The 23,545-nt window shown below is 42.3% G+C and overlaps 1 protein-coding gene across 2 annotated transcripts in view; it reads right to left on the minus strand.

The window, feature by feature from the left end:
• Nucleotides 1-4,459: 4,459 nt before the first annotated feature.
• Nucleotides 4,460-23,545, minus strand: part of LOC130165508 (interleukin-1 receptor accessory protein-like 1) — a 225,910-nt gene continuing 206,824 nt past the window's right edge. Inside the window, exons 8-12 of one of the 2 annotated variants that reach the window (XM_056370835.1) lie at nt 20,768-20,913; nt 16,966-17,112; nt 10,588-10,758; nt 8,052-8,096; nt 4,460-5,344 (exon numbers count right to left, since the gene is read on the minus strand). In XM_056370835.1, coding sequence (XP_056226810.1) covers nt 4,617-5,344; nt 8,052-8,096; nt 10,588-10,758; nt 16,966-17,112; nt 20,768-20,913 — 1,237 coding nt within the window. In that variant the 3' untranslated portion in view covers nt 4,460-4,616. The remainder of the gene's footprint in view (nt 5,345-8,051; nt 8,097-10,587; nt 10,759-16,965; nt 17,113-20,767; nt 20,914-23,545) is intronic. The other variant, XM_056370836.1, reaches the window with a different exon arrangement.

A 23,545-nucleotide genomic window follows, 5' to 3' on the forward strand; every position in this document is an offset into this window, starting at 1 on the left:
GACAGGTTCACCCGACTGCTCTGTGGGGGGAAAAGATTCAATTCAAACATCGGCCCTCATGTTTCCCGCCAAAGTTATGAGTAGAGGCTCGTGGCCTATATGAGCCACGAGGCAGTAAGTTCATTAGTAACGTTATTGTCTTTGGCGTTAGAAACAAGATAATTAAGAACATAGCATCAACAACAGGACTTTGTGTGTTTCAGGGTAAAAGTCTGGATGGGGCTATTTAAGAGCTTTTTTCAAACCTTCAGAAATTGGAGTCTAGATCCCTCTGCGTGAAAAATGAACAAACTGCTTCTGCTAATGAAGATCGTCACAAAAAAGCTTTTGTCTGTCATCGAGAAATCAGCTGGTTTCAGTCCTGTTTTGTTTGATGCTACGTTTCTTTGAAGGTTTTCCAGTTTGCAACCGCAGCAGAGCCGCAACTAAAGATTATTATGTAGAAGAGAAACATTGATAGAGAACAGTTGTGTAAAAAAAAAAAAAAAACCCTCTCATTTCCACATATTCCTCTAAAAAAATCTACATAAGACCTTGACTCTTGTAAACAGGATGAAGAGGGGACTTTTCAAATGATGCGCTCATACAAACTTTACTGACAATAGCTGTGCACGAGCTCAGCTACACGACACATCCCTGACATTTACAGGCTTTACTGACTGAATGGTGTGAAAAGTAAACACTCATTTCCATAGAGACGCTTTAAAGCACTTTCCTGCCTGTGTTAAGAGCCGCAATACTTCCGAGAACATATTGAGATATTTTAAACCAGAGACATATCAGCTACACTCACCTGCGATGTTGCTGTTTTCTAATTTTGGCCTGTACCGGCAGTAAAATGTGACCAACTTCTCAATATTCAAGACGAGCATATTGAGGCTAATTACCGGTGTCTGGCAGCATTTCATGATTCCTCCCTTATGAACCTTTGGCTGTTCTTTTCTCTCAATTGCTGTTGCTTTGATCACAGCAAAATAAGTAAATGGCTACACTGTGGGCACAACGCTGCGAGGCAGAGGGGGAGGGAAAAAAGGAAAGCATTGTTTATCTGCCTGGAAGCACGCTGGAAGAAAAGGGATCCCGTTTTCTTCGTCATTAAATGTGACAGTTTTACTGAGCAAACCTGCCTGTGGTTTCCAGTGGACTAAAAAGGCCTTAATCGTGGAGCAGACACACGCATCTGAGTCAATGTTTTATTTTTCCAATTGTACTCCAGAAACAGCACGACAGTTTCAAATGTTCACACGGTTGCATATGTTAAGCGTGGTTCTCGGTAAAAAACCAATACTGTGAAAGTCTGAACTCCGGAGCTGCATCCTGTGAACCGAATAACACATCTGTGCCAGCTGTTTGTGCGATTGCGGCCAACGGTGCACTGAGGTCAAACAACAATCGGGGCAAGGAGGTTTTTTAAAGTGTTTCTCAATGCTTCCCCTCCACTGATTTAGTCTTATTCTAAAATGAGGCCGAGTTGATTCGGTCTCCGAGTGGAATAAGGAAACGTATTGATTGTTGTTTCAAGGTTTTACGGGAGAGGGTAGAGTTATGGCGGATGGGGCTGTGTCGGCTTCCTGCCAGGAAACGGCATCCGGCGGGCGGCGTCAGCAATCTGTGAGACCGCTCCATAAACAAAGAGCCAGGTGGGATCTTCAGCAGACAAATACAAGCGTTCTCACACAGCACACACAGGACTGAGAGGTCACATTACCGTAAATGTGGTTTTATTAATAATAACAGTATCTCTTTTAATGAACATTGCAGATACATATTAGAAAATAAATCAGAAACAGGAGAGACGTCGTCTCAAGAGTCGTGAAAGTGCCTGGAATAATTCTGTGCTATATATTGTCATTGTTATTCATCATCATCATCATCATCATCAACGTTATCATCATCAAAGCCACTTGCCAGAAATGTTCACTTCATCATGAAACAAAAATGTGTATCGCCACACTTAGAAAACACAAACGTTTGTATTCACACAGCTTCTCGAAGCAAGAGCTCCTGGCGCTATATCATCGATATTTCTACGCGTTAGTCTCCATTCGGGATTAGTACGTCTACTTTGAGAGGCCTTGTGAATAATGACCACTGGTTTCATGAATATGGCTCGATTGTCTTCATCTTAATCACGTTATTGTCTCGATTATATTTACACAATGCCGTTTTGAAAGAGCGCAACTCGCTCCTCTGTTCACAAATGATGCTCCTGGACGTTAATCCACATGGTACTTTTGGTAGCGGGGAGAGGTCTGATTGAGGTGGATAGAAACAGGCCTGGATATAATCTGTAGCTTGATTGAAAGATCTTGGAACAAAGAGGAAGACCCAGGCCCGCTCTGAAATATTATGTAAAAGTAAAATCAAAGAGCAACAAGTGAATATTGAAAGAAGCTAAAGGGAAAAAAACAACACAATTGTTCATTATTGTTTACGAGTTCATCCCTTTGCATATCTTATGGCACTGAATGAAACATCTACGTGATGAGATGCGTTAGGCATTTTAGTATGAGGTTAGTGATATGGCACAGCTGCAGGAGAAGTCTGAGTGCATTTATGAGAGTAGCTCTTGTTTGCTGTGATTGGATGAAATCGTACCGATCAGATGGAAGCTTCGCTCGGCGGGAAAAAAAAAGAAATGTTTTGTGAGTGAGAATGGTTCGCTGTAGCTTGCTTTGGTCTAACTCGCTTTAAGAAGCATTTCTATCGTATAGTTATGTAAACTCCAGGATTTAATTTGCGGTTTTTTAAATACATTGTTATCACCTTTAAGTATTAATGACAACTTATTTGGAAGGGCCTCATTCTAAAAGCCTATTGGCTCTTGAAGAGAATCCACCCCTTGATGATTATTGGTCAGTAGGTCAAAGACATAATTGGTTACATCGTTTTATAGTGATAATTAAACATTAATAATATCAAGTCAGCAACTGTTGTTAGGTATTTCAGACTTATTTTGGAATGAAACTTCATCGTTATTGGTTTTTATATATTCCAACGTCCCGTCATCCACGGCGGTGCCGAGCAACCAGGGCCGACTCCAAAGTGTTGAGAAGCGAGACGTGAAGGCCCTATTTTATTTATCCGCGAGCGAACCTCAACAGATAAATCATTTCCATCGACAAAGAGGACGGCAAACAAATAACAGAGCTGTCATCGAAGGGGAAATGAATAACAGAGATAACAGTTCAGTCCCGGACAGCCTTGTTCGGTCCTACAGAGTAAACCAGGTGCAGTAAATGTTTCAGGTGATACTGGATGCCATGGCTTTCCTTCTCCTCCGTCTGTACTGACATCATCGATAGCGTAGCTCCATCCTTGTTATATTAACTGTGAATCACTGCAATGACTGGAAAATCAATGGACATAAAAGGCCTGCTGAGCTGCCGTCCGTTGTGTGTCGGAAATGTCAAAACTCCTCTTTTTAATGATGAAAACACAAACTAACTTTTTTTTTCTCTTGCAATATAAGGGTAAGACATTAAGTGAAGGACCTATCGATTTTAGTGAGATATGCAATTCCATGTAACAAAACACTTCTTTTTTTTATTATGTTTCCTCACTTCCTTCTATCTGAATCTTTATAGGTATAACTTCTCTAAGCAAATATCCCTCAGTTACAAAAATAGACTTTTCTTTTTTCATAAAATAATACACATAATTAACTTTCGGTGATATAATCATCTGTTAAGGTAAATAGCAAGGTTGTTTTTTTTGTTTGTTTTTTGTTTTAAAGTAAATGTTATCGTGAGAGAAACAGAGAGATGTGAAGCCTAGCACCATATTCTTCATATTCCCCTTCATAGATATGACTTCTCTCAAAATCATTCCGTTACAATCTTTTCCCGCTCCCTGCGCTCCAGGTTTTGCATATTCTGGTTGAGTCCAGATTCTCAACCCTTGCGGCAGCCAGTGGAACCGAAACTCCCAGAAATCCAAACCAGATCGCTGTCATCTCACGAAGGCTGCGACTTTTACCCCACCCCCCCAAAAAACCCCAAAAACCTAAAAGCTTTATAAACTACACCAGCCAACAAATTAAGATAAAGGTAACAACAGTTTAACCAGCACATCTCACAGGCCATTGCTTCACTTTTGTACAAACTGAAACAAAAGAAATAAAAAAAAGAAAAGAAAAAGAGTCCCAACTGATGATCAAACATAAAGAAGAAACAAGTCCCAAACACTGATGCTACAAAGAATTAGAAAAACGTATGTACAGGACCCTGTATTCCTTGACTCTCTGGGTAAATGATCGTAGGTGTTGGCTTGTGTTACGTGAGTGTTTATACAGGCATACAAAAAAGTTGTCCTTGCTTCTTTTTTGTTGTTCAGTTTCAATAAAAGCTCTTATTAGACCAAAACAAACAGACAAAAAAAAAAAAATCTGCCACCACTTCCATCACCAATTTGTCCAGTGTGAGTGAAGCCCTCTCCTCCCTCCCTCCCTCCCTCCCCCTGTTGTTTCCTGGTGCAAATTCAACAGCAGCAAGTAGCTTAGTGCCATACAGGTTCATCTGGCTCCGGTGCGTTCAGGGTCCGAGTGCCAGTGGTGAGTCCCTCTTGTGACGGACATCATATAGATCCACAGCCTACCCCGCCCGGCACCGTCTCTGTCACCAGATCACGCTGGATATACTGGTCTCTCTGGGCAGCAGCGGCAGCATGGCGTTGTTGCCGTGGGCCTCCTCCAGACTCTGCTGGCGCGGGGACTTGGACTGCGGTCGCTGTCCGTTGATGAGTGTCATGGGGATGTTGCAGTAGGTGTGCTGGTTGCCTAGCGAGGAGAGCGGCGGGAGCGTGCCGCCGGGCGGCAGGTCGTAGTCGTAGCTACGGTAATAGTGTTTCTGCCTCATCTGAGTGTGGCAAGAGTTGTGGAAGGTCGAGCGCAAGTCCGGGTGCGCCGTCGCCATGGCGGTAGAGGTGGCCGCCGCCATGGAGATGGCCGAGACGGTCTGGAGCTCGCCGAAGGGGCCCTGCTCGCTGACATCCAGCACCTGCTCGTGGGAGATGCTCAGGGGCTCCATGCGCTTGAAGGGCATCTCGTAGAGCAGCTGCTTCCAGAACTTGGAGTTGAGCTTGTTGCTGGACGGGCCGCGCCACTTGATGACCGTCAGCATCTTGATGGTGTGTTTGAGGGCCTCCACTTCCTGGTAGTTCATGATGCCGCGCAGCTCGGCGCACTCGATCAGAATAACCTTGATCTCGCCGGTCACCAACATGTTGCGCAGCCGCGTCTCCAGTTCAAAAATGCTCCAACCCCTCCGCACGACATAGCTGGGCGTCATGACAATGATGAGCCGCTTGCTCTGGTCCACACAGCGCGCAACGTCCTCGATGTAGGCTGGGCACACACACAGAGACACACACATAGATCACTTTGTATAAACGTCAACACAAAAGAAAAGCAGATGTTCTCTTTGTGTGACTTAGTTCTACTCGCTTGTATACTGTAATTAATGAATTACATTAATTTATTAATTTACAACACTCTAATTGTACACGAGACTACACAGAGCTAATGGGTGATGAAAATATGATGAAACATATCACACAGGCAATTTGAAGAACTCTCTTGGCCTCATAGCGACTGCTTACCAATCTACTCCCTTTCATCAAACCTTCAAACAACCAAATCCAAATCTACAAAATGACTAAAGCTGTTTAAATTGAACATCTGACGAATCTTAATATCTACAGTATCCGTAATCCACCCAGAGATACGGCGTGAGGAAACTGGTTTGTAAAACGAAAATAAAATGTAGATAAAATGGGATGTGGTTATGTATTCTAACTTAACATCTACAGCCTCTGCAGCATCGGATAATAAGATGTACTTATAGACAAACACAAAGGGTTTTACTACAAGATGACAGTAAACATAAAACACTCAAAGCTGAGGAGGAAACCTGTCAGCTTAAATTTGCATCTGTCACCTGAAGGTAAAACAAATGTGAGTTTACACTTAATACAGTATTGTGTCCCTAATGAGTAGCCCAGCTGCTTGGGTAATAATGAATGTGATTAAGTCTTTCCCCGGGCCTGTCCTGGGTGTCAGGAGGAGGAGGGAAGTGTGTGTACATAAGTGTGTGTGTGTGTGTGTGTGTCTGCAGCTAATGCCTGGTTTAGCTTTTCTTGGCGGAGACAGAGACAGAGTGGCTCCTCGACAGCAGGTAGACAGGATTAACTGGACTTCACTTCCCAATCAAAGCTTACGACCCTCTTGTGTTTGTGTGTGAGGAGAAGTGTGTGTGTCTTTGCGCGCGTGCGCTTGTGTGAGTGACTGAATAATATCTGTGTGTTTCTGCTGTTCTTTAAGCAAACACATGTCACATCTCCTTCCGTCCTCCTCTCTACATCTCAGGGAATGAACTCCTCCTTTCACGTCACGCTCAGCCCGAGGCTTCACGATGAGAGACCTGATTAGAGTGAACTTGAATTTGAAGCCGCCCTTTACTTCAACATGACAAGTCAATCTCTTTGCCGTTTGGTAATTGGTCCTCATGCGGTAATTCACCGTAATGCGTCCCTGGAGCTAAAACTCCTCAGTCGGGTTTCAGCCTGTTCAGTTTACGTTAAACCAATCGGGCAAAAACAAGTTTTTCTTTTATCTTATCATGAATAAAACTAATGAAAATGGATAAATGGATACTATATAATTAGCTAATGAGTCGTCGTTTCATTTTATGTTTTGAATTGATTACGCTGAAGCTAAATCTGCCCTCTCGGGGGGCTGTCTGGTAACACTTTATAGCTTTATAGATTAAATTCCTCCTTTCAGAGACCTCACGAGCTTTACAATCAAAGCCTTGCAAGTGTAATAATTGATTCTCGTCTACATAAAAAGAAAATCGATGCTAAATTACATGGGGCAGAAAATCACTGTTGCCCTGCTCCCTACAGTTTTTTCTCAAATTTTTTACATTGAAAACCCATTAAGACGCATTGAACCGTGAACAAATTTCAACGTCTTGCGAGAGCAAATGGAATAAATAATGGAAGCTTTATTCTGACGAGGAAGTACGTGAAGGTTTCGTTAGCAGATCTTTAATCTAACAAGATACTTGAAGTGTAAATACAAAAAACATTTGAAATGATCCCTATGCTAAGCAGCTAGAATGACATTTTATGTCGGTCGATGAAAAGTCTTGTGGCCAGCTTTGCTTCATATTTTATCTCTGGCTTGACGAGTTTAACCGCCGAGTTCCAACTTCCATGCAACAGAAATCTGATCAAATTTAGTCGCTGGCGGCGTCAGTGACCACAGATTGTTCCAATAAAGCAACAGCTACACCTCAGGGCAGATTAGAGGCTGTGACATTTCAGTTACAACTCTATTGGGTCACGATATCACAGACTGAAAGATCACCACCCCCCCCCCCCACACACACACACACCCTTCACCCCCCACCCCTCTCTCCAGCTCTCCCCTTAAATCACAGCACAAGCCTCTCTTGTTCTGATTACGCCTTGATATGATTTTGATGGATTGTGTTTATATGTGATATATCCCTTGCTACAAACAATAAGACAGAATTTCTGTTTCATTTCACTTGTGTTCACTGTAACTGAATACACACGAGGGTGTCAAGGTCATCTTGATACGTGATGCCTGTTCGGTGGGACCGAGACACAACACATTCTGTACTGTTTTATATCTGTTTGAATTATTTGAATGCAGTTAACCCCGCTCATCTGATTTCCTGAGAACAATACAAAACTGTTTAATAAGTCATGTTTTATAAAAACTGTAAAAGTTGCAGCTAATGGCTTTATTAATGGTTAATAAATAATATATTAATGCATCATGGATCAGTAAATACCGCTTGGTAAGAAAACACAAATACCAATTATTAATGGCTCATTTCTGATCCATGAAACGTAAATGAAGAAGTTATTAACTACTAATAATACCATTAGTACCAACCTATAAACCCTTACGACTTATTATAAAGTGTTTCCAAAATCACTTTCTATGTTCTTGACTTGTTCAAAAAGTCTGTGTCAGTGTGTGGTGACACGAGCGTTAAAAATCTGGGGAAAAAAAGTACCTCTAAGTAGTCTTGTGTCATCCTGGAAATGATCATTGGTGAAACCTAAACATAGATATTTACATTCAAAGTGTGATCAAAAGATTTGCAGAGAAGCATTTAAAAAACACAGTTCTGTCAATGTGGGGACATGGCTCTGGCATAAACTGTGTTTCTTCACTGGTGATCCACTGGCGATTGTAAAACGGTAATCGCGCTGACCAGTTTATTCCAGTTTAATATGGGACATGTAGCATAAAAAAGACAAGGAAAAGGCTTTTATTTTGGTGGAAGGAGTTCAGCCAAGTTGTACTGTTGCTGTTAAAAAAATGCTGGTGTGCATTGAAGAAATCTATCGCTGTGGTGAGAAAGTTAACGTGTGTAAAATAATCCAGCATGTTGCGGAATAACACGTCACTTATCAGCAGCTCAGGAGAAGGATTGTCGACACGTGCTGAAACCCCAAATGCTCAAACTGTGTTTATCTATGGCTGTGGATTATACTTTATTATATATCGACTGTTGAGATGCTAATGCGTTCCCAATGGGAACTAATGTTTATACATAGACACAATAAGCCAGTGAGCTGTGTCACCGGGCTGGAATAGTGGCAGACACTCTTTAGATTCTTCTCAATCCTTGCATTTTTATGCCATTTTTCCCATATTACATCAGTCCCCCCGCATCGAGCACATAATCACAGCAAGGGATTCGGTTTATAACCTTGGCACAATGCCACTGAAGAGGAACATAATTAGTAATGGCGGTATGTGCGGGAAGACAGGCAGATGCAAGTATTCAAATGGAGGCTAATAACATAATGATATTATCAAACTCATCTGTGTGATGAGTTAATCAAAGATAAGCACGGGGCATGATGAGAGGCTCCATTAGAAATATACTGTAGCAAAACATGCATTAATATCCATGCATAAAGAGCTTTTTGATTGTACATCACACAGCAGCATGCAGAGGTACAGTTTGTATGGAGCTGGATCAGGAACACGGACTGTAATAATAGGGTTGGTTCCTTCCGCTAATTATGCTGCATATGTATTATGGGCTGTTATTCCTCCCACAGGTTTTACATAGTGTAGATGATGCCCTTCGAATACTAGAGCACATACAGACTCAACTGGTACGTCCAGACCTCTTTCCAGACCTCTGGTGGGTATTTTTTTTTAAGGCACAATGTTCTGGTTTTTTATAACTCACTTTCACAAAGAACAGGTCAGATTGCAGGAAAGACTGCGGGGATTCGTTTGTGAACATTGTGTAAATCTGCGAGCAAGTTAAACTGAGTTGAGTAAGTCCTGTGGAGGGAGAAGTATTCAGAAAGTCCTTCATTAAAAACTTCTCTTCAGTGGGTAAACTTTTATCTGCATAATTTACTGAAACGACAAAAGTGAAACCACTCATCCAAGAGTTATGTTAGAGCTATATTATTTTACTGCTGATGTTTTAAGTGCAGGCAGAATTTTAATGTTTCATCTTGTGGAGGTGGAGCACATTTCGCTGTCTTTATTTGGGCAGCAGAATCCACAACAATGTGCCATATTTATAAGAGGATAAAATGTTTTGAATGACAAATATTAACCTGCAAGGTAAGTTCTAGTAGAATATCCCCACTAAATGTGAAGTAGAAGCATAAAGTAGCATAAAATGGAAATGAAGGTACGTAGTACTGTAAAGTACTTAGTTACTTTCCGCCACTGGTAAATTCATAAGCAATGACCTAACACTTCCTTGAACAGATGGTAGGTCAAATGGTAATTTCATTTTATTTATTAGTTAAGCCGCTTCACAGTCTTTCCACGTAGTCCCTGGAAAATGCAGGAAAGTGGCACTGAAGTAAAAAAGTATCCACACACTGCCATGTTGTTCCTTGGCTTCATCTGAGGAAGGCCTTCGCGCTGTCGAGTCCATGCAGCATTAAAGATCACCTAGGAACAAGACAGCAGTGTGCAGCTGCTGTTTCTTTGCTTTGTTTGTGCAGCTTATTGTTCCCCAGCGCCTATGAAAAATGTACGGATGTGTGCGTGGCTCCTAACGGTGGAAGGACTCCCCTGGCATACAGGTAGCCCTGGCTGGGAATCACCAACTTTAAAGAGGTTCGTTCAGAACAGTTGATATGTCTGTATCAGCACTAAGTTCATATCTTATTTCCAACAAGCAGGGAAAGATGAGCGGGGGCTGTTGTCAGCAGTCGTATTCAAACTAACTCCTGAAATTAAAGTAATAATGCAAAATGCTCCCATTCCCGTTTTAGATTTTCCTATTCTTTTCCTGTTTTCTCCTCAAATCTAAACCGAAAAACACCTCAATGTCTGCTTTTAGCTTACTGATCCACTTCAGCTCAGCCGGTGGTTAGAAAAAGCTCATTTCTTAATGATCGAATTGAAACAATAATGGTCTTACAGGTCGAGTTACGCCACAACACAAATGCATAACAGAAAACAACAAACAAGGCATATCACCACTGCACTGACAACACGAGCAACACCAAGTGACAAAACATTCGACACAACTTGACATCGCCGTGAGAGAGAGAGCTTACTTCCTGTGGGGATCAAGTCCCTGTCTGGAATGAAGAGTTTATACCCATAATGCTTCTCCAGCACGTCGGGGAGGATCTCCAGGGCAAATCGCTCCTCCTCTCGGGTCTCCTGGCTCCACTGGTCCGGGTCCACTTTGGTGTAGGACAGGTAAGCATCGTAGTCTTTGTTATCTGCAGGCAGAGGAGAAACGTCACAGCTCCCGTTACCCACCAGACAATTCAGCCGAGTTTGTTAGCAGAGTTTTATTGCCCTCCGACCCCTCAAACAGACCTTTTTCGTTTAGTTTTATAATCCCTCCTATCAAGCAGGTGTGTGGAGAGACAATAAAGTCTGTTCCCTTGAATACTAACATCACTTCATGTATGGACATTGAAAAGCTCCCAAAACCACTTTGCTTCAATTAAATGCATGTATGTTTTATAATGTTTCCTGCTTCGGTCAGCAAAGTTATTCACTGCTATACTCCAGATGCTCACAATCCATTTTCATACTGGTGCACAGAGAGCTATTCATTCAGTGGGAGACTTCATTGAGGCAGGACGCCTCCATTACACTGACCTCTTGGCACCTCTGCCCATCTGAGTGCTTTTCATTACTGCTCCGTCCCCACTGATGAATAATGTTACATCAATAGCTGCTTTGCCCAATGTGGGTAAAACATATTAGACTCCAGCCTGAGCTAAATGCCCGACGCTGCCTGCTAGGCCGGTGCATGGGGGTGGCTCCATCACTCTCACAGAAGCTCTGACTGATGACAGATTTGAAAGGACTGAGTGGAGAGACTGAAAGTGAGAAGTGAGAGAAGACGAATGTTTCTCTCAGGCTGGAGCACCTCAGCACAGTGAGGAAGAAGGGTGGGAATAGAAGACAGGGAAGTGAGATATCCCAGAGCCTCTAACAGCGTCTGGCTCCTACAATAACAACTTTGTGGTAGTAACATCGAGGGTCCTTCTACGTGACGGTGCCCCTGTGCACGCGGCTTCAAGGCTTTGGCTCGTCTGCAGAGAGCCCTGACCTTAACTCAGTTCCAGCACCTCTGAAATGAAGTGGAACACCAGCTGTGAGCCAAGTCTTATCGCCCAACATCAGGCCCTGACCTCGCTAATGCTTGTGACTAAACGGTAGCAAAACCCTGCAGTCAGGTACCAAAAACCTTGAGGAATCGTGCGCAGAGAACAGTTTTCATTGTAGCTACTTTAAACAGAAGAAAAACTGTTCAAATGACAAGTTTTCTATGTTTTGAGCCGGTCAAAAGTTTTGGAGGATGATATCTCACCTCCTCTGTGTGTAAAACTGAAACTATCTGTAAGCCAGGCGACGCTAGGTCAGAGTGGCACATTTCTTTTACTCTTTGGTAATTTTCATTAACTGACTCTTTAAAATGAGAAAAATTAATCTGCCAGTTGCGACTGCAGTTTGTCACATTTTGGGGTCGTATTCACAAGAAAAGAAAATATCAGATTCTATGCGTTTCTTTATTCACTAAAACCCTCACATCTGTGTCACACAAGGAGGGGAAAATCAAAACTGGGACACCGTGAGCTTCGGCGTGAACAGAGCCTTTGAGGTAAACTCATTAGAGACACGAGCAGGGTTTGGATGCACGAGTTCCCGACTTCATTACGACCACTGCTTTGAGGTGGAGCGGGAGCCGGCAGGTGATGTTTAACCTGTCCAGACACCGGAAATGATGGGAGCTGAGGATGAGAAAGTCAGGTACAGAAAAGGAGAAGAACACATGGTTTCAGCAGGAGGGAATCTGGAATCAAATGTCAGTACAGCATCTCATGTATGTAGCTTCTAATATCCTCTCCATTTCACACTCCTGCCTCTCTCTGAGCTATGAGACTGTCAACAAGATTCACTCGCTTCCCAGTGGGTAATCTTGATATCTGGCAAGTGCTCACCACTCTTACATGACACCATGTAATTAATCTAACTCGTTTTTATAACATTCAATTTGTTTTACAACATCAGAAACATGAAAAAATAATTGAAATGTAACCTCATAATCACTTAGTATAACCAACTCTGAGGCTTATATTCTACTTCATGGTGACATAAATCTCCTTCTCTGTTTTTCTCCGGTAGCTTTTAGACAAAAGCTGTGTAGGCAGATCAAGGGCTATTTTAGTGGAGCTGATTCACTCGTTTGTAGAGAGAAAGAGAGAGGAGGGAGGGGGAGAGGGTGAACCTCGAAGGTGGAATGACCCTCTTCTTGCATCTTGAGGAGTGACTACTGAGGCGCATCTGAGGGTGCAACACACCTCCGTAACTACATCCGACATTTTGCACTCCTCTGTCCCACAGGCCGACTGCAAAGGAATCGGCTTGACTGATGCTCACTGCATGTGCTGGTGCTGCTGGTGGTGGTGGTGGTGGTGGTGGTGGGGGGGTAAAATATGCATATGCGAATAGAGAGCCCACAGTTAGATTGTGAACTTTTGAACCTACGATGGAGAGCGCCAAGAGAGTTGGAGGCGTAATCTCTGGGATATCTCTGGGCTCCATTACATTTAATGGAGAGTAGATTGGAACGTAACACACATACTTAACTCTGGAGCTACAAAAGCACATGGGGTGGACTGCTAATGAGCAGCAGAGCTTTTTTTTTTTTTTTTTTTAAACTTACCATTTTGTTTTCCATAATTTAATTTACCCAGAAGAATAAGGGTTTGCATCAGACAGAGGAAAGTACACTATCTATGAGATGCAGTAATTGAATTTTGTTTTAAAATTTGGTTTGGTCCTTGCTTGAATACAGTATGATATTCTGGGCTCTGTGTTCATCATATTTACTTTATTTTCTCACATACACTCAGTTGCTAGCTTGTTAGATACACATAGCTAAAACAAATGGAGTCTTGTTTACCCTTATTAATATAAATGGAGTACACTAAATATTAGAAAAAACCTCTCAGAATCACACAATACAACTGAACAAGGGTGAAGTACAGCTGCCAAAATGACCATAAACACCTCTCTACAAAGTTTCAACAAAAGCAGAACAATCATAAACTTCAGGAAGGAAGGATTCATTGCTGTTGTATCAGACTAAATTAACTCTGGCTAGCAGTTCCGTTAACAATTAGTTAAGAACAAATGTAATGTATAAGATGTCAGAAAAAAGCGAGGTAATGCTTCCGGTTTGAAGGTCTGAGTCATTTTCAAGACCTTTCCCAGAAAGTACAACTTTATGTAATTTGGTACTATTTATAGGGAAAATAGAGACTGTGTGAAATTGGAACATTGTACATGTAGTTTGTGTTTGACAAGAAAATAAGTATCTTCATATACAACATTGTCCTTGTTTTAATTATAAGAAAAACAGATGAAATAATAGTCTAGGATTAGGGCCAGTACTGTTGCTTTAGAAAAATTACTCCACAATAAGAACATCAAAGAGTTAGCTAATCTTGCTAGGCTAGGGTAATAAAAGTTACCTTTAAGTTACAGCTGAACAGTCACCAAAGTGTGATTATTAGCACATTAGATCATTACTGGATTTGAGAACTGCATATGGTCAAATTTTGAAAATAAAGTGTCTCTACATTTATCTGTGACGTCTCAGCCGCACAGACGGTGTGTAGTGTAAACTCTCCATTTGTTTTTTCTTCTGACAATATCACTTTGGAGAATCGAGACACCGCTTGACCTTCTGATTACAAATGAGCTTTTTCCTGATGTTTACTTCTGCATTTTGAAGTGCAAATGAAACAGGATGCGTGACAGTAGCTCTGTGTGCGTGATGTGAAAGCCATTAATGCTCAGTATTGCAGAACTACACCGAACACAGACGCAGCCTCATAATTCCACGCCGCACTGACAACACTGACATTCGTATTTATGGCAGAGTGTTGATGAGTTCCCACCTCCGTGACAAGCTTGCTCGGCTGTTGTCATCATGAAGCCTATTATTGATTCCACTGACACCCACACAATGTGACAACTGAGTGGTCTTTAACTAAATTGCGCTGCTGACAAATAGCTGACAGTCCATCCTATTGTTACGTAAAGCTTACAATTGTACATCTGGCAGAAGAGGGAGGCAGGTGCTCAATTAGTACTTTGAGTGGCCACAATGAAACACGAGCACTTTCTTGGCAGAGTGTTCAGAGTTATGCTGGAGCAAGAAACATTTCTGTGCATCCGAGACACCGGCTTAAGGGCTTTATTGATGAAGAATGTGTGTGTGTGCATCTATAACTTACATGCAGCTACTTCTCCCTGTCAGTGCAGCGGTTACCATAGAGATGGGATCTCGGTTAACCACTCCCTGCCATTGCTTAGCGACTGTTTTGTCTCCGCTCGACGGGCAACCGTTTTCAGTCAGGCTCCCGTTTACTGCCTTATCCTTTGCTATTCACACTCTCTACGCTAGGCTGTCCGTAGTCTGCAGTAAACTGTCATTGGTACTCAGAGACGACCTGCGGTGCAGGTGCAGGTGCGTGCACGCTCAAGAAAGTGTGCGTGCCAGAGGTGGCAGTGAAGTGCTCTAATTGACTGTGGCGTGGAGGAAAGTATCAGGGGTCTCCTGAGAGCTCTGGAGGCAGCGTGCTGTGTCTTATTGAACCTGATCCCCTTTATACTGGAGAACAAATTGAAAATCTGTTTCCCTCTCCAAGCACTCACTCGGGTGGCACAATTAAAGGAGACAATTGCTGTTTGGCATTAAGTTCAAGACCCGACATTTTTTTCTTCCCTTTTTCAACACAACTGCCTCTGGGCCATCCATTACGGCAAAGCTCAGCTTTCTGAGGCCGGAAGCCCAACGCCGCCAGAGGTAATGACTTTCATTGAAATGTCTGATGTAGCAGCCATCACGGTTAGGCAGGAGCCGGGAGTGTATGAGGAGAGGAGCCGGGTACAGAATACTTTTTACCTTTTAACACTCATAACTCTCTCGCTGTCTCTCCCTCCACCACATATAGTCCCCGAGCCTCTCCGAACTAATCTCATTCCCCCTGAATTCATTGCAGCGCCGGTACTTGAGAGACTCATTACAGGGGAATCAAATTAAAACTTGCTCCTTGTCTTAGTTTGATGCATTCTCAAACCAAGACTCATCCACCAGGCCCAATCAGAGGCTTTTTTTTTTTTTTTTACTATTGCTGATGGGGCCTCAGAGTCAATGCTTCTGTCTAGCACAGGGACTGTGTTTTGACTCGCTTTCATTCTTGCTCATGTCCAGTTCGCATGCAGACACATAGGAAAGCATCAACAGCAGATGTGCGTGAGCGCAACCTCGCTGTTGCTTTAGTTTATCAATATTTTCTTCATTACGCTAATTCTGTTCATTGTCAGCAATTTGTGGTTTTCAGTGCACTCCAGAAATGATTTTCACGATGGAGCAATATCTAGAAACGCTACATTTCCTAGAACTTTTTTTTCAATAACTCAAGACAATGAGCTTTGAGTTACAGCATTTAGCAGAACTGAGAGATCAAACCATGCTATCATCAAAACAGAATGAATTGTGATAGGATATTCAGCTATCAACACTATGACACTGACATGATTGGCGTATGGAGCATGTTGGGGTTTGACTGCTGTTCACTTTAGTTTGTCTCCTGTGCGTTGTTGCTATCCAACAGAATAATAATGATAAAAAATACACAACAACCAAATGTACCTGGAAATAAAACTACATCACCAGGCACTACAGTATTCAAAGTGTTTAAATGATGAAGGCTGCATTTTCCTTTTTAAATCTAAACTCTGCAACTTTGTCGCTTGAGGCTCCGAAAACGCAGAGAGAGGGAACCGTTTGAAAATCCAAACTTCATTACCCAGAAGTCATGCATTGTGATGTCAGGGTACAGCACCCAGCATGAACATTTTTACAAAGCCGGCTTGTGATTAGTTTTTACGAGGATGCAAATGTGACAAGAAAGGGAGCGAGATCAAAGATTGTTGACTTGTTAGCTGCCGTTAAGGAGACAGTTTACAGAATAATTTGCATTCATTTTTTTGATTTAGCTCTTCTCGTGGGTTGAGAAGATTCCCTGAAATTGACAACAGAATTTATGAGTTAGAAACTATGGGAAGCTCTTCTCTGTTGCAGCCACTATGTCATTTACAGTGATAAAACAGATGTATATTTACATAAAAATAGTGCCACATGCAGCTTCAAGATATGAAAAATAGCCCAGGTGTTTTCCGAGTAAAAAGAAATGTGTGCAGAGCAGCGCTGATACTGCTCAGGTTTGGGATTTGGGATTTAATCCCTACAGAGGAAAGAACGGATGCTTTCACAGCAGTGGAAGGTGTTTTAGAAATCCTCCACCAAATAGCAAACACTGTGGTATCACAGATTATGAGAGATTATTATATAATGGTGTAAAGTAAATTATGTCTGGCACCTTATCTCATCTTACCTCCATCTATATCTTCACTGCCAAAGTGGTTCCTGTAGAAGAGCATGAGCTCGATCCTGTAGCACTTGTACAGCGTCACCAGACAGATCAGCAGCATCAGGATGGCTCCCAGACCTCCGGCCAGCTCCACCGTGTACATGAGCTCTGCTAATGTGTCAAACACAGTGAGAGGGAGGAAGAGAAAGAGATCGTTTGTTTACGTGTAACTAAGAAAACAGGCACCCTGGAACATTTTAACTAGCACCAGTTGAATGAAGTATAAAAGTCCAGGATCATCACAACACGGCAGCGGACAGGCACAGTGGACCGTCTCCAGCCATCGATTATCCATATACTGCAGATTTTTATTATTTAAGATCTATTTTTTAGTTTCCATGATTTGAAATTTTCAGAAAATTTGCTTTAAATCACCAAACTAAATCTTGCCAAAGATAACTGATTCTGTGACACTATATATATATATATATATATATATATATATATATATATATATATTTTAATATTTAAATATTCTTTGATTCTACTTAAACTCAACAAGTGGCACAGTTTCATGTCACAACCTTTTCCTTCATTGCATTTCTCTCCTCTCACACTGAAGCTGGCCTCCATCCACACTTCTCCTGAAATCAGATTCAACTGCAGAACATCAGTTCCTGTGAAATAATGCACGATTCAGTCGTGGATAAGCTGCACCGGCTATTGTTACAAGACTCCATGTTATGCTTTGCCGTACCTCCACATTTGTTTGAAAACGACTTTTAATCATCTCCTACGGCTATATTCATTCATTCTCTGTTTGTATCGCCTTTTCTTGCTTTTCCTCTCCATTTTTCCTCATTACTTACTTTGTCAGTGTGGCTGGATTGTATCCAGGTGACGTATCGCTCCGACTGGAATGAAAGTACAGCCAGTTCTATACCTGTCACTTAACGCCTCTTGGCTTGATTGGATAATAAAAAACTTACACTAGGCAAGCTGTGCGACAATAGCATGTGACAGATCAGACTGCCACACTTATGAAGATCGGTTACACGTGTGTACCGCTGCAGAGAGGCGCGAGGTGAGCTAAAGCTCCGGGCTGTCGGCTGAACTGCCTGTTTGTCGACAGATCGAAGCGATCCGCTCTCCCGGCCATCTGTCATCGCTGTAGCTTGACGTGAACTCATGAAAAGCATCAGTGGAAGCTAAATTCACACAACTACTAGATTTCACTGTTGATATTTCAGATTTACAACACATTCTTTTAAGCTGTGACTACTGTTAAAATGAAGGTCCACGAGATGAAAATATTCTGTAGAGGCCAGACTACTAGAGTTATTCAGGAGGATGAGAGGTGATATTTTACACCACAGGACAATGGACTCAACCATTAGGCTCCATGGTCTAGTACCTTGCCTTGAAAATCAAGTCATTTGCTTTATCTTTTCATGATCTTGTCTCTTTTTCAAGGCTTTTCTTTCTTTCTTACAGTGTTTTCTATCAGAACGTCACTCCATCTTTCGCAGTTCAACATTTCCTCTTGGCTACGGCTCACAAAATCCGGGTGGTCAGCCTTCATTGGCTGACTAATGGACAACGGTAAAAGGCTGGACTTGCTGCAATGCCGCGCACGCACATAAACACGGATGGACAGAACTCGCGTGCATCACCATCCATCACGGATGCCCATTTAACCTCGTTGGAGTGCGCAATGCCCATCCCACTGCAGCGGCCATCAGGCTGACAGCTCCCGTGATAAAGGATGATGTTCTGGAGAGCTAACGAGCATGGCCCGCATCGCTTCATCGTGTCTGTCCGGTCGACGACCTTCAGCCAAACTCTCGGACGTATGCAAACAAAAGCGCAAACAAACTCATGGCAGCGTGAACACAGGTTTCCCTCTTGAGCCTCTGACTTCCTCCGCTTGTCGGAGATTCTCTCCCCTCAGCCTGAATTAGTTTACTTTTCTACAAGAGGTGCTGCGGCTAACAAGCAGTGCGAGAAGCAACTCCATTTCTCCCTCACAGTCTTCTACACATCCACTCTGCCCTCCTGCCTCAGATATCTGGACAGTATAACGAACCAGCTGCTCCTCAAGTAGCACAGATTACAGTGGAGGAGGCCAATTCTTCTCTGCCTGGCATCCATATTGTAGCACCGCTGCAGTGGGACAGATTAAGACAAATTAGCTCCTGACGACTAGAAGGCTGGATTTGATGGAGCCACATGGCATCGGGCGATTCATCACCCCTTTCTCTCCTTCTACTTCTGCCTCTCTGTCTAGGGAGGGAGATAAAAAAAAAGAGTGAGGAAAAGAAAAGGCAGAGTAGGGTTTGGATGGTAAAATAAAACAAAGGGAAGCTGCAGTGAGATGTGTGAAAGCTGAGACCGCTGCTCTTCACTTTCACAATCAAGGATCTACATGTTATTTTTCATTATACACTACAGGCAGCTGTGCACTAGTTGGTGTTGTTGCTGCTGTTGTGAGAGAAATACATTATCTGAGGGTATGTTGCCATGGCAAAAAAGTTGGCCACGGGCAATTGGAGAATCACAACTTCTCAACTACAAGAAGTTGTACAAGAAATGTAAATAAGGACACATCTCCATGTTAAAATACACACAACTGAAGACATATTCTGAGTGAAGCTGCATCGTTCAAAGCGTCTGCGCGTGTGTGTGTGTGTGTCAGAAAAAGAGGCGAGCAGGGAGGGAGCAAAGACATTCTCACGCTGAGACGACCAAATTCACTTGGAGTGTCATGTGCCGTTTTCACGGCTTCAAGAGAAAACTTTGACGCTTTTTGAAAAGCAGCGTAAACACTGACTAGCCTTGTACTGCACCCCAACACAGATGCAGCAAATAAAAACATGGAAACGGGTCAATTTCTCGTAGACCAGCAATCCTGCGAGGCCCGGGCTAATCTTCTCCGGTTTATTCTGAGATTCTACTGTGCAGCATAAACCCCTTTAATATAGCAAATGGAGGGGAACTGGGCTGCCATCAAAGCTGGATCCAAAGCTGCGAGCTTAAAAGAGAGGAAAATATCTAGTATGTAAATGTATTCAACACTGACAACTTTAAGGCTACAGAGACCCCCCTTAGCCTCGCTAAAAAATAAAAAAAATATCACTTATATAACCACATCGAAAAGTGTGCATCTGTATCTAAAATCATCAGACAGCCTTCCTCTCCTCTACCTCCGTGAGGTAAAATCAAGAGGAAAAACTCAAAAATGTCTCTGGAATAGAAAGACGAGGGGGAGGGGGAGAGGGCAACAGTAGCCAGCGACGAAAGATGAGAAGATGTCTGAGTGAGAGTTCAGCGATCAAAGGAGGATTTGTGTGTGTGTGTGTGTGTGTGTGTGTGCGTGCGTTGGGGGAGGTCAGTGCCAGGCAGTTAAACAGCTTGTCTGGCATCATAACACCGAAGGCTGCCTCTCTCCGAAAAACGCTTTTTCTTTCTCTGCAAACTAATGTTTCCTCAGGCCCGGGTGGATGAATCGGCTCTCTGGACTATCTACAATACTGTCACATTTTTTTTTCCTCCCCGAGGCAAGAAACAACTGGTCAATTCCCAGAATCCCGCTAGTTGTTCCTCTTTGTGCTCAGTAAATTGTTGCGAGTGAGTCACTCATTGTCAGAGCGAAGGCCTGTGGTATGAAATGGTGTTTTTCACCTCCAAAGCTGGAACATTCCATCATTAAATATCAAGGCTTTTACACTGATCTCCTATATTCATTATAAGAGAGAGACTTAGAATAACAGAACTTTTTTTTCATTATATGAATTTATCTACGTGTGTGTGTGTGTGCTCGCCTCACCTTTCTTGGTGAGCTGGATGTTGGCTTGTCTACGTCCATTGCCGTTCTCCACATAGCAGGAGTAGTTGCCGAGATCGCTCTCCTCCAGAGAGTCGATGGTCAGCGAGATGGAGACCTCCTGCTCCCCCAGGTGTTCCCGGATTGTCCTGCGGGGGGGGGGCAAAGATCAAAGCAAATGGGATTCACATGGATGCTGATGCGTCTGATTAAAAGCTGGTGCTGGTAGAGGAATTTGTGGTGAGTGTCAGCAAATTAATGAACTAAACTAGATTTTTGTGACTGAAGACCAAAGCACTTTTTTAATACCTTAAATTTCAGTTTAATATAGAATTTGGCTTCAATGCAGTTATTTGCAAGTTATTTGTGCATTTCACTCAGTAAATGTAAACTAAATCAGCAAAACAGACTGATTTAAAACTTCATCAATTAATATTTTAGCATTAACAATGCAATAAAATGACTAATGTGAAAGGTGTCACTTGAAGAGATGAACCACCAACTCTGTAGTTCCCCCAATCTCTATGGGACATTTTAAGTCTTTCAGCTCATTGTTTTGGTTTTTATGTCATGCAGCTTTAATGTTGAGGCGCCCTGTCCTGGTTGTCATCCGTGGGGACGAAGTGAAGAGGGTTGCCTCAATAAAACACTGAAGCCGTTGTCACGATGGGACGGTGACCTTGACCTTTAATAACAAAAATGGAATCAGTTCATCCTTCAGTCCAGATGTTTGTACCAAATCTAAAGAAAAATTTCCTTTAAGGTGTAACTGAGCTTTTTCAGAGCAACAGGCCAAAGACTCCAAAGAGCAAAAGTGAGTAAAAGTGTTGAGAGTGGTGAATGGTGAGGTGGGTTTGACATGATGAAAAACACCTTTCACAGTCATTTCATTCATTGTTAATAAAAAACCTTAATTACTGCAGCTTTGATATGCAATAATTACAATTTGGGAAAATCAGAGGCTATTGTTGTCAAAAAGACTGAAGCTGAATAATTCATGCTAAAAAGTGACAAAAACATTGCTCTAAACCTGATTTGCCTCTTGAATTACTGGGGCAGTGATGAATACAGTCTGTGTGTCTGTTTGAAAATGAAGCAGTACTAAGACACACTACGTCAATATATCAAAGGAGGGAACTGTCAGATTGTTAATGTTCTCTCTAGCTTTGGTCATTTTACCTGAGAGAGTAAAAGAGTCAAGAATAATTGTCTGCTCCCTTCATTTCCCTGCCATTCATCTTAAGAAATACATGCAGAAAGTGTTTGTCTAGCAGGACAAAGTAGGTACAGTAACAGCCTTTGGGAGCAATCTGATTTGGCCTCAGACAGATCAGACAACACTGAGATTTTGTGGCACTGTGTTGTTGATGAAAGGAGGATTTAGTATTTAAGCCAAAGGCAAGTGTCGAACATGAAGTTGCTGATGGTGGACAGCAACCATCAGCTAATCAGTGTGGGCCAACTTACACATATGTCTGCTTTTACAAGTTTATGACTCATGGTTGGAAAAAATGAAAACCAACGTACGAGCTGTTTCATAAAATTTGAACACCAACATGACTTCAAACATTTGCCCAAACAGGGAGTCCAGCCACCTCATTACTGACCGTAAGGCGTACATCAAAGTAACTTCTCACAGTCTCCATTTAAGAAGTCTGATTGTGATGAGACAAAACTGACTCAGCACATCAGAGAACATGCTGAGTTGAACTTGTGCTTTTAATTTTGGAGTCTCAATGTTTGCAGGTATGCTCTGTGACTACAGATTCCACATAACATTATCAGATCACATTTTCTGAATAAGTGTACCAAAAAAAAGAAAAAGAGAAATAATAATAAAAAAAACTATGGAAAACAATAACTCTAGACTGCAGGCGGTCAAAAAGTCATAAGTCGAGAGTATTGACTTTTTAATAAAATATGGATTATTCTGACAAAAAAAGTTTGCCCCAAGGAAATTTGAGTTGTGTCTACAGTTTGCATCCTAAGATTCATAAATCATGACCTTAGAGTTATAAACTTCCATCTGAGTGGAGTGCAATTCTGAGACAGTGTCCCCAATGTGTCATTCTCTAGGTATAACTGCTAGGCACTTTATACAGTTATATTGTACCTTTACACCTATCTCTCTAAAATCATAAATATGCAGATACGTACATCAGACAGAACTTGGTTTCATTCCAAGCTTTATAATCTGCTGCCATTGGTGGCAGCTTTTCAGTGGTAACGTTTTAGTTCATCAGTGAAGCAAAAGTGCATAACAAAGGTGGGAGGTGACAGTCCGTAACTGACAAGATGCCAGCATCATATGAGTCATGACAGATTTCTCCCATTTAAAATACTCCTTTGTTGACTCGCTGAGCCTCTTGATGTCTATTGGTTGTGACATGTTGGTACAGGGATAATAGTGCGACTGTCATGCTGCACTACGGCGCTGACCTATCACAGAATATTTTGCCACGAGGGTAAGTGAGAGAAAAAAGAGCTCTTTTGACGTTTTTGTTAAACAGAACTCAGTCAACACACACAAAAGACTAGAAGCCACTACTCTATTTCATCAGAGTGACTGCACTGGAAGGACACTGTGAAACTTAGATACCTATTTTTCTTCACTGAACACTTGGCAGGGTGTTGTGTTAATTAGCCAAAAATGGATTTTACCAGCCTCCTCTTCATTATCAGTGTCTTTAAGAACAGCATCGTGCTGTATCTAACTGGCTGCAATGAGAAGCACTGACAATGCTAACGAGTTGACAGGTAGAGATGACACCCCGACCCTCA

This window comes from Seriola aureovittata, chromosome 24 (genome assembly GCF_021018895.1).
Source record: "Seriola aureovittata isolate HTS-2021-v1 ecotype China chromosome 24, ASM2101889v1, whole genome shotgun sequence".
Taxonomy (NCBI): domain Eukaryota; kingdom Metazoa; phylum Chordata; class Actinopteri; order Carangiformes; family Carangidae; genus Seriola; species Seriola aureovittata.